Source organism: Nematolebias whitei, chromosome 1 (genome assembly GCF_014905685.2).
Source record: "Nematolebias whitei isolate Nwh7 chromosome 1, NemWhi1, whole genome shotgun sequence".
NCBI classification, from domain to species: Eukaryota; Metazoa; Chordata; class Actinopteri; order Cyprinodontiformes; family Rivulidae; genus Nematolebias; species Nematolebias whitei.
This window is the reverse complement of record NC_056498.1, coordinates 70,675,302-70,687,492: the sequence shown is the minus strand read 5'-3', so window position 1 is coordinate 70,687,492 and position 12,191 is coordinate 70,675,302. Positions and strand designations below refer to the sequence as shown.

The following is a 12,191-nucleotide window of genomic DNA, read 5'->3' as shown; positions in this document are numbered from 1 at the left end:
TTATGTATTTATATATGTATGTATATATACACATGTGTATTTATATTCATATATATGTATTTATATATTTATATTTATATATATAAATACATACAGTGGTGGGATGTAACTAAGTACAAATACTTTGTTACTGTACTTAAGTACATTTTTCATGTATCTGTACTTTACTTAAGCAGAGTTAAATGTGGGTACTTTATACTTTTACTCCACTACATTTTACATCAAGTGTCTGTACTTTCTACTACACTACATTTCTATAACGCGTTGCATTACAAGTTACATTCATGTTGCGACTTTTTGATTTGTTCGTTAGTTTGAAAGTAACCAATGGTGAGAGGGGAGCTGGTCCATTGAATCACTGCAAAGTGGGCAGGTAACGTTAGGCCCACCTTCAAGAAGAGCTGGACCAATGACATATATTCTAGTATATGTCACTGAGCTGGGTGCACCTGCAGCACCACTAACACACCCAAAATGTATTCCACCGCAAGAGAGTCAGCCAGAAGATATTCTCCACCCATGGCCTTATTGAAAGACTGTTCAGTACAGAAGGACAGACTCTCTCTCCCAAAAGAGCCAGATTGAACTAAAAAAACTTTGAAAACCAACTTCTTCTGAACTTGAACAAGAAACTCAAAGAACACTGCAGCTGTGGCTGGGTGGTTAGAACAGCTGTCCTCCAATACAAGAGTTTTGGGTTTGATTCCACCAGCAGTCATATGCTGAAGTGTCCCTTTGCAAGACACTGAACCCCTCATTGTGTGCAGTGTGTGTCCCATCGGGGTATGAACATGATTTAAAGCACTGATTATTCTGTTTATAAATATAGTAGAGTGCTGTATGAATGGGTAAATGAGAGCACAGATGGTGTTGTAAAGAGCGTTGAGTATCTTGATAAGAAAGAAAAGTGCTGTATAAATTCAGTCCATTTACCATTTGTGTTTCCAGCCAGTCCCCAACAGTCACAGCCCAGTGAGATACCACTTTAGGACAACCATCAAGAAGGAAGGGGTGAGTGAGTGATTTAAATGTGGGTTCAACTTGAACAGACTCCTCACTGCAGTTTAAAACTTTGAATGACATACTTTTCTGTTTGAACTGAGAAACTCTTCAGATGAGAAGAGAAACATCTTCACAAGACAAAAATAAGTCCAGTGGCCTTTAAGTGAACTTACTAAAACTGGATGATTTGCTCCTTAACGTGGCATGCCCGTCCTTTCTACATCGTAGTTGAGCTCTAAGTTGATATATTCTTTTATCTTTAGATGGGTTAGGGCACTTTTATAAAAAAAAATTAAAAAAGATATTTTCTTGTGTCATATTCCATTTGCCAACATAAAAGAAGAAAAATATCTGTTTATCCTGTTTGAAGTGTTTGATTTATGTAAAAATGGAAATCTTTGGAGCTTTATGTTTCCTGCTGGGTGAATAAAGTTTTGTCTCTGTGTGGTTTGGATGTAAAATGACGGATGGTTCAGGTTTGCAGCCTGATGTGTTGCTTGCTGCTGCTACTGACCTTTCAGCTATCAGACGCTCACAGCTCGTGGCCTTTAGGTTGGGGCTTTATCACCACTGAGATAACGAGACGTTTCCTGGCGCTGCTTCTGATTGGGCCTAAGAAAGACCCTGTGCGCTGCAGGATGAGATGAGGGTGGTGGGGGGGTGGAGGGGTCTGGAAGAATCTGCTGGGTCTATATTAACATGGTGAATCACGGCAATGCCTGGCATACCAGGTGTCCCCTTTCACGCCATATAAGTCCACCCCCCCTCCTTCCTCACCCCCCATTCTCCCCCTCCCACAATTTTACAGTGCTATCTCTGTCTATTCTTAGGCTGTCACTTCAGCTGCGAGCAGGCAGGTTCTTCTTCTTTCATTTCAGGGTGTGTGTGTTTTTTTTATTCTTTCTCCTCATTTTACTCTGTCCTCTTTCAGAGCCTCTCGTCCCGTCGCTCCATCACTGTGAGGGTGTCAGTCAGAGACCTGCTGTGAGTTTGGAGGATCCTTTTCAGTTGCGCTGAAGAATGAGTGCCTACACTGTGACTCTGCCGGGCCCCGGGCCCTGGGGCTTCAGGCTGCAGGGGGGGAAGGACTTCAACATGCCTCTGACCATCTCCAGGGTAAGAAACTGGTGGAAAACTGTTTCCTGTTCTGGCTGCAGGTATTTTTTTTAAGTACCTTACCCATAAGGCTTGGGATTCTGTCTGCACGTGTGAACTTGATAGATTTTAATGAAACAGAAATGGGAGAATATTTATTTAAAGAAATACTGTACATTCTGGTGGCTGGAGAGTTCAAGGATATTCCTGCTTCAGTTGTTGTCATTTTTCTTTTATTGTGGATCTGTTCATCCCAAATATCCTCTTTGTCACAAGTAAAGACACCCTAAGCATGCTTCTTATGGATGTGTATTGATCTTGTCAAGTTATGTTGATGTTTACGCTGCTGCTTTTCTTGAAAGTTTTAGAAAAACCTTGATCTTCATAAAAGTGGAGAGAAGCAAAAACGAGAAAACGCCAAAAAATAAATTGCACTTTTGTTCAATCTGGGTCAGAATCAGTTTATTAAAACTGTGACTTGTTGCTTTGAATGTTTCAGTTTCTCATTGATTATGTTTTTAAAAGTGGCTTTTGCACACTAACTATTGTCAGTGACTGATTCAAGCCTTGTCAGGCTGATCTCTGTGGCACCTAGCAGCCCCTGAAAGCAGAGCTGCAGGTCTAAAACTGGACCTGGTTTTGATTTTCAGAGCCTTGTCTCTGAATAGATGGAGAGAAAAACCTTCTGTCTGAGCTCACAGGAGGATCTGTTGCATTTACTGCTTGGATGGTGACATGTTTGACCCTCCATGGGGTGATATCAGGCTCTTAGCTGCTCTAAAATCTACACAGGTGCCCATGCTTGTCTGTACTTTATATGTTCTGTCTGGAACAGGTCCCTTTTGTAATTGAGCCCTGGTGGCTCAATGAGGCTATCCTGTATAAAAAAGTTTGAATTTAAAAAATGCTTTGTGTTTGTCACACCAAGTGTTTTCTGGTGTTCACAACAAGTGGAAGATTTTCTGAATGGAAGAAGCAAAAACTACCAGAAACCACATAGGTCTGGTGTTTGGAGTCAATTGAAATTCCATATGTCGTTTTGTGTCCAGTTTCTGTAATTTTCATTTGCCTCGGACTGTGATAATTTTCCAGATTAAGATTCAAGAAATAAAATACATCTCTGTGAACATGTTTTGCCCCTGACATGTTTTTCCACAGCTATTTCCAAAGGAGGAAGGAACATAGAGTGACTTATAAGCATGGAGGCAGGAGTACGCAGGTCGACTACATCCTGTGTAGAAGAGGAAATCTGGAGAGGTAGAGGAGTATGCTAGACTGGTACAGGACATGTACGAGGACAGCAGGACAGTGGTGAGATGTGCTGTAGGAGTGACCAATAGCTTCAAGGTGGAAGTGGGAGTGCATCAAGGATCGGCTCTGAGCCCCTTCTTGTTTGCATTGGTGATGGACCGACTAACAGATGAGGTCAGGCAGGAATCCCCGTGGACTATGATGTTTGCAGATGACATTATGATCTGTGGTGGGAACAGGTGGAAGATAACTTAGAAAGGTGGAGGTATACACTTGAAAGAAGAGGAATGAAAGTCAGCTGTAACAAGACAGAGTACATGTGTGTGAATGAGAGTGAGGCCAGTGGAACAGTGAGGCTATGAGAAGCAGAGGTCACATAGGTGCAGGACTTCTAGTTCTTGGGGTCCACTGTCCAGGAAAATGGGGAGTGTGGTAAAGAGGTGAAAAAGAGAGTCCAGGCAGGATGGAGTGGATGGAGAAAATTTTCAATTCAATTCAAATTCAATTCAAAAATACTTTGTTGATCCCAAAGGAAAATTAAATGCTATAACTTGTTATCCTCATTTCATTAAGAGATGTTATAGATACTGATGGCTGTAGACAAAAAGGATCTCTTGTAAAGGTCCATCCCACAGTGGATCCAAAGAAACTGGCCACAGATGCCATCCGATCCATCTACCCAGACTCTGCTGGCCTCTCGGTTCCTCCGGGCTGCAGGACCGCCAGAATGCCGGGCAGAACTCCTCCCTGAGCACTTGTCACTCCTCCCAGCAGTCTGCTGAGCTCCTCGTCACTGCGAACAGTCGGCTGCAGGTGCCAAGGGATGATCCTGGTCCTTCTGCTGTCACGAGCTGTGTTTCCTGCCATTTCCAGGATCTCAGTGGTCAGACACTTGCGCACAGCCAGCAGGTAGACAGAGATGCATCTACGGCATCTCACTTTCAACTCATTTGAGATTTGGGGCTGTAGCTGAGATATTATTTGAGCTTTTGAAATTTTAATCAGCTGCTTGCAATTGTAAAAAAAACACCTTGTTGTTATGGTTACGCATCATAACAAACGTCCAAAAACTAAAAAAGTTTCAGTAAAAATCCATTCAGCTGCACAGCATCTGATATCAGATGAAACGATCATCCAAAAAAAGTTATTTACATCCATAAACAGAGGAATTAAAGATTCCAAAAGTAAAATCTCAGAATGAAAGTAACAGAGCTGTTCCAACATACAGCCACTCTGAGCAGCACAATTCTAGAGGTTAGTTGTTATTAGTTAGAGGTTTCCAGTTTCAGGAGTTATTTGTGACAAAAAGGTGTCAGCAAAGGTCAAAGGAAAAGTTTACAAGACAGTTGTGAGACCAGCTGTGTTGTATGGTCTGGAGACAGAGCCATGGACAAAAAGACAGAAATGAAGATGTTGAGGTTCTCTTTAGATGTGACAAGGATGGATAAGATTAGGAATGAGATCATCAAAGGTACAGCACAGGTTGAACAACCGGGAGATAAAGTTAGAGACTGAGATGGTTTGGACGTGTCCAGAGGAGGGACAGTGGGTATATTGGTAGAAGGACGTTAGAAATACAGCTGCCAGGAAAAAGACAAAGAGGAGATATATGGATGCAGTTAGAGAGGACATGGAAGTATTTGGAGTGAGGACAGAGGATGCAGAGGACAGAGATGGAGGAGGATGACTTGCTGTGGTGACCCCTGAAGAGGGAAAAGCCGAAAGAAGAAGAAGAAGACCTTTTTTTATCTTCCGAAATCTACATGTTTCAGATCATCTAAAAAAGTTCATGTCAGACAAAGATAACCTGAATAAATACAAAATCCATCCATCCATTATCTTTACTACTTCACTTCTTCCTTTTCGGGTTGTAGGGGGTCACTGGTGCCAATATCCAGCAGTCACTGCACAAGAGGTGGAGGACACTCTGGATATGTCTCCAGTCCATCACAGGGACACAAAGAGACAAACAAGACAAAGAACCATTCACTCTCTCACTCTCACCTAGGGACAATCAGTCTAACGTATGTTTTTGATCGGTGGGAGGAAACTGGATCACTCGGAGTAAACACACATAGCACGGAGAGAACATGCAAACTCCACCCAGAAACGTCCTCTGCTGAGATTTGATCTGGCGACCTTCACGCTGAGAGACGACATCTCTAGCAAAATGGAGATTTATAAATAATTATTTAATTTTGAAAAAGGTTTCTGTATCCAAATCAGCTTGATTCTATGTAAAAACAACAACAACAACAACAACAACAATTGCTTTCTAAATCTAACTACAGGTTCTTGGTGGCGTTTGTGAGAACTTATTTTTAGTCTTTCACATGTTCTGCTGTGCTTCGAGTCATTGTCTTGCTGTAGAATCCAAGTGACAAACTGATTTTCAGACATTCAGGATTTTCTGGTAGAGAGCAGGATTCATGGTTCAGTTTTTCAGATCAAGTCATTCAGAAAAGACAAAGCAGCCCCAGATCATCACACTACCACCCCCATGTTTGAATGTCAGTATGATGTTTTTTTAATTCTTTTTTTTTTTTAATGCAGTGCTAGTTTTACACCAGATATAATGGGATGAACACCTTCAAACAAGATCCACTTTTTTCTCTTTAGTCCACAGAATATTTTTCAAAAAGGCTTTTGGGATTATAGAAATGTTTTGGGGAACATGTGAGACGGGCCAATGTATTCTGTTTGGTCAGCGGTCCATTTTTTTAATTCTTTGTCTTTTTCTTATTGTTGAAACATGAACTCTGACCTTATCTGAGGCGTTAGGCTTGTGCTAAATGTTATTCTAAATCCTCGTGGATGAGTCGTGCTTTTGGAGTAAATTTGTTTGGCCATTCTTTAGGAAGGTTCACCACGGTTTCATGTTTTCTCCATTTTGTAGATAATAGGTCTGTTTAAGTAATTTATTCATTCTGCAGGTCTGACAGGGATCAGCGTGTAGCTTGTGGAATTAAATTCAGGTAAAAAAAAAAGTGGTTAATAACAGTTAAAGTGCGATTTAACAAGGGTGGTGATTACTTTTTTCCCAAGGGGCCATGTTGGTTTGGATAGTTATTATTTGGGTTGTCTTAACATTTGTTTGAAGATCTGAAACTTTGAAGTGTGACAAAAAGCTAAACCAGGAAAAACTTTTTCACAGCACTGTATGTTGCTGAACAGGTTGGAGATGTAGTTCTTCTTTCATAGGACTTGCTTGTTGTTTTGTAATTGGACATTTAGAAACAGAATGCAGCAGCAGCGCCTGCAGCTTTGGATTATTTTCAGCATTATTTGAGTTTTTCCAGGAGGACCAGGTTGGTTTTGGTTTGATGTTCTGTTTTGATGGCTCATCTTTTATCTACTGTATTTTTATATTTATGGTGAACATCATTACTTTGCTGTGACAGAAAATGCAGTAAATCTTAGTTTTTCAGACAAAAATTAATATTTTTGCCCTTATTGTAAAATTCTTGTTTCAGTATTGCACTTTTTTTTTTTTTTACCTTCAATGTTTTTTTCCTTCTCCAGAATATATTATTTAAAGATTTGAACAAAAGTAGATAAATTTAAAATTATAAAGGTAAAATAACAAATTATTGCAATTAAAAAAATCTGTTAAATGTAAACACCAAAGTTCATGCTCAATAATCCAGGTAAAATCCAACAATGTTCAATCAAGCCACGTGGACGGTTTCTTTCTTTATTATTATTTTTTTCCTGAGACGTTTCGTCCTTCATCCAAAGGACTTCTTCAAATCTGAGGAGTCACCAAACAAACTGAGTCCCACAAACAGCACACTCCCGGCATGTCTGTCTCAGAGAAGTTGACGAGGGAGAGGGCAGGCCCCGAAGGACATTTTATCACCAGCAAACTATTTTTTTCCCACTATGGCAGTGTGCTGCTTGTGGGACTCCAGTTTGTTTGGTGTTTCATCAGACTGAAGAAGTCCTTCGGATGAAGGATGAAATGTCTCAGCAAAAAAACAAACCGTTCAGATGACCTGATTGAACTTTGTTGGTAGAGTTGTAAAGTTTATGATGATAAATAAATGGTCTTTTTTCAGACTTTTGTCATGTATTAAGTAATATTTGAAGAGTTTTTTTAACTTTTCAAATCAAGCAGAATTATGTTTTTAAAGAATGACAAAAGTGTTTTTATTTATTTATTTTTTTGTCTTGACATGATTTATTTAGATGGGTCACTGTGAAAGCTCATTTATTTAACAGGCTTAAAGCTGAGGGGATAGTTTTTTTTTTTCAGTTTTAAAAAGAATCAGAGTTTCTTCCTGGAAATGGTTTAATTCAGAAAATTAACACGTTTTAAATATAAAAGCATGCTGTTGAGAAAAGTTGCTCTTAATCTAAATTTTGTACCATGGATGCAATATTGTAACACAAAGTGAAGTTTTTATGTTCAGAGCATGCATGGGGTGTATTACAATGACAGCGTGATGCATTGGTGTTATGTGACAAAGTGAGATGTTCTCAGTTTTTTTAAACTTGTCAGGTTTAAAGGTACATGAATCCTCCAGTTTTCACCAAACGTCACAGGACCAAAGCCTCTTTCACACACGAGCTTTGTAATATTAATGTGCTCATCATCATTCAGTTCACATTAACGTCCTTCTTGGCTTCCTTTAGTGTGTGGAAGAAATCCAAGAGTAAATCCAGTGAGATTTCTCTCTAAAGTTCCCTCCAAACATGTCTGATCAGCAGAACATTTCATCTGTGTTTGCGTTTAAACACGATTGCACATCTTTTTAGACACAAATATGAATTTAGTGCACTGGTGTCATTCTTAAAATCCTCACATACAGACATGTGTCTCAAACTGTGCCGCCTACCTAACAGAATATTTATGCCCTGGAATTATTTGCCTACGTTTAAACTGGGTGTTAAACAGCATTAGAGAAAGAAAACCCTCCTATTTAGTGTAAATCCTAACCTGGGCCATGCCTCCTGTGCTGGGCCTCTGTGTGGACCACGTCCTCTGCCCGGCCTTGTTTTGTACCTATGTGAAGGATGATGGATAATAATTATCATACTGTGTTGAACAAATAGGCTTTACATAAAAGTACAAGAGCACAAGCCATAGCATTATTGCTGGATTTTATTGTCAGGGTTTTCCTAAGACAACAAATATGATTTTATTTTTGTAAAATAAACATTAAACATAAAATAAACTTTTTAAGCATCCTAATAAAACATAATAATCATCCAGTCCTGAAAAATAAACAGGTATACTGATGTTATAAAAATATACATCATGGTAAATAAGCATGAAACACATTTTTAAGAAACAGACTTATTTTCTTATCCAAAACTGCAACAATTTTGTGAAAGAACTTGCTTGAACATCAGACTTTTCAATAAAATGTAAAAGTAACAAATGCAAACCTAACCCCACGACCACCAAAAATAAAAAATTAAATGACAGCCAGGGTTCAAAGTGTCAGTTTGTGGCTTGTAGATGGCATCAAATGTGTTTCAAGCACTGCTTCCTTCACAAACAGAAGACGGACAGGTCAGGAAAAATTGAATTAATCCTCTGTTCATGTGATGATGAGTGAAGGACATTGTTGCATTATAAATACACTGCCAAAAAAGTGTGTAAGATTAATTTGTTTCCATTTTACATAAAGGAAACAAACCTTTATGACTATAAATGGATAAAGCTGCACATTCTGATGTGAACAAACACGTTTTCGCCAACTTATAATTAGCTGTTGACGAGCAGCAGATAATGAGTGCAAGTGCTCAAAATAGAGCAAAAGCACAAGCTCTGCTCAGTTTAAGTGAATCTGGGACTCAGAATTCTCAGGATTTCATTGCTGAATGGTTATTTATTATGAATATAGAAAAATGTGACTTGATCTCACTGGAAGACACTGCTGTTGTCAGACCAGAGGCTGTACCATCTCAACACTCGGGAGTTCTTCTAAATTTTTATCATGTGGAGTTAAACATATAGCGTTATGGGAACTTGAATGGTGGTGAATAAAAACAGCTGAAAATCCTGTGGCTTGTTTTTCAGCAGCTGTTCTCAGAGACATGTTCAAAAACACACACCGTCAGAATTCAAGCACCTCTTTTCTAAAGCTTGTGTTTTAAGTGAAAGTTAAATCGTTAAAGCAGGAAGTTGTGTACGTTTGCACCAAACGGTTCCCCGCAGTGTTCCTCTGTAAAGTGACTCCACTGTCCGGTTAATCTTCACTTTAACACCCTGACGAGAAGCTCATTCACTGAGGAACAGCTGACAAGGCGTTTCCTCTCTGCTCCGTGTGTCTGTTTGTGCTTCCAGAGCCATCAGTCCAAAACAGTTCAGGCAGAAAGATCACAGCTGTCTGCAGCAACAGAGTTTACTGTCAGTGCCACAAACTTATCATTTTCAGTCTTTAAAAAGACAGAACATTATAAAAATGTTACAAAACCCGTGAACCAGGTTTCATTTCTTTATATTTTCCTTCCATGATGCCAGACTTTCCTGCACTCGTTTAAAACAGTCGAGCTCTGCATTTATAAAGAGTTTTCTTTGACTTAATTTTAACTCCGTTACAATTCCTGACCCTTCTAATGACTTTCCTTTAATGTCTCTACAAAGCATTTCATCTCTTCTCCTGTCTGTTTGCAAAGCTGCATTAGACCTGATAGTGGGGGAGCGGTGGCACAGAGGTTAGAGACGGTGGGCCTGTGATTGGAAGGTTGGCGATTCAACTCCCCAGACAGACAACATAAAAATGTGGGTGGAAAAGGTGAAGCACCTGTAGTGAGTCACGTGGGTACGTGTCACTTGTTGTATGACAAATATATGTGTATATATTTATGCATACTTTTCACGAGTTCTTCATTTTTCTGACTGTGTAATGCCGTGCATTGAATTTAACAGAAATGTAACGAGAGACGTTATTACCTTTGACCCATCAAATGAATGGAGTCATTTATTTTCAGAATCAAAGTTTAACATCAAACATTTACATTAATTTGGCAAAATATGAAAATAATAACAGACAGTTTCACAGAAAATGAACTTCAAATTACTCGGCGGTGATTTGAGGACTTTGCTTCAGATATTTCTAAAATATCTGTACTAGTTTCGTGAGAGAGAGGTGAGTTTAAGAGGAAATTGAGATTTATCTTACAGAGGAATATGTGAGGGAATTTAATCTGTTTGACCAGAAATTGCACGCTCCGTCAGATCTCAGCTTTGCCCACGGTACACTTGGTCGAAGAAGAAGTTTTACCTTGTTGACGATCGATCACCTCAGTAAGAATCCTTTTCAACTGATATCAGCGTCTCCGTTGAGAACTGCTAAAATCCTTAGAGAGTCGTGCGTGGGTCGTTCAAACAGAAATTATAATTCCAAACGTCTCTGGATTCTCGGCAACTCCAAAACTCTCCATAACTCTAGTTCTCTTCTGAACTCCTTCAGAACTTTTCCATTCTCGGAATCTTTTTCATTCTCCGGAATCTACTGCACTCTCACTCTCTCTAGGCTGATAGAACCGGGAAGTTGTCACATTTTAAATGAGTTTACTTCCGAGTTTACTTCAGAGCTTTCTGATTCGTGGATAGACCAGAAAGAGGAGTGATTTTGTGACGTAAGATGTTATCTAAGCCAAGGTCAGAGGATGAGATTGTTTTAACAACTGACAGAGAGATTATTGCAGGAGAGCAGACTTCGTGGAGTCAACTCTTGGTAATCTTCTGAAAAAGTTTAAACATGACATCTTTCTCGGTAAACATTTTAGTTGACCGAAAACCAACCTTTCACATACTTACGACTTGACTCATTTCAGACAGAAAATCAAGAAATGCATATTCAGGTGATTTCTTCTCTGAATGAGGAATAAAAATCATTACTTACTGTTTATGTAAAATAAAAATGAGTAGTTCTTTTCAACCTGTAAAGCATTGAGTGAACTAACACAATTTGATTATCAAAACATTTGTAAGACAGTAATGATTATAAAGAATTGTCTTTTCTGCTTGATTAATTCAAGAAAGAAAGTCATCAGATGGCCCAGACTTATTCAGATCAATGAAAATAACAGCCTCTGTCCATCTGGTAGATTTGAGGTCAGATAAGGGTCAGACCAGGTTCACTACAGTCCCCCCTTTGGAAATCATCACCTGTCCATGGGGATGAATTCCAACCGTGAACTTAGACCTTCAAATGTCCTTGAGCTTGATGTAATCCAGCAAGGAAGACCAAAGTCAGAAGTAATCCAGCAAGGAAGACCAAAGTCAGAAGTAATCCAGCAAGGAAACAAAGTCAAGGTAATTCCACAATGTTCTTGGTATTCCATTGTGTTTATTATAATCCCATATCATCTCGATAATCCCATTGTAGCAATGCTTTAACCCCTTGGAAACAGAGTCTGTAATCCATTGGAAAAAGTCATATAATCCACAACGGTAAATCCACAGCGATTGGAAGTGTTGATTAATCAGCATACAGAGGGGTACCCTTGGATTGAACTGAAGAAGCGGCCACTGGATGAAGAGTTGAGACCAACGTCAGGATTGCAGGTCGCCTCCAGCGAAGGTTGTCTCCAGCGACGTCCAGCCTGTGCCGTTCTGGTTCAATGTGTCATGCAATTATGTGGTTTAAGGTGGGCTTATGAAGGGGATTTTACATAAGGCCTTAAACTATATGCATCTGGTGTGTAAGCTATTATGGTTGGGAACAGCTACAACTACCAGTTAAGGGGTGGAGAATGCTGAAAAGGGGTACTACAGGGGTTTATGCCTATAGAAAAGTGTTCCAAACTATTTTTCCATTTCTAACTTGGTTTAAGTTAGCTTTACATGGTAAAATATAGTTTGGTGTAATTGTCTGTTGTCTTTT

The 12,191-nt window shown here is 39.3% G+C and overlaps 1 protein-coding gene across 2 annotated transcripts in view; it reads left to right on the top strand.

The window, feature by feature from the left end:
- The window catches only part of LOC119413413 (LIM domain-binding protein 3), a 114,568-nt gene that overhangs the window by 9,992 nt on the left and 92,385 nt on the right, over window positions 1–12,191 (top strand). For both annotated transcript variants that reach the window (XM_037680465.1, XM_037680473.1), the window contains exon 2: window positions 1,934–2,118. In XM_037680465.1, coding sequence (XP_037536393.1) covers window positions 2,023–2,118 — 96 coding nt within the window. In that variant the 5' untranslated portion in view covers window positions 1,934–2,022. The remainder of the gene's footprint in view (window positions 1–1,933; window positions 2,119–12,191) is intronic.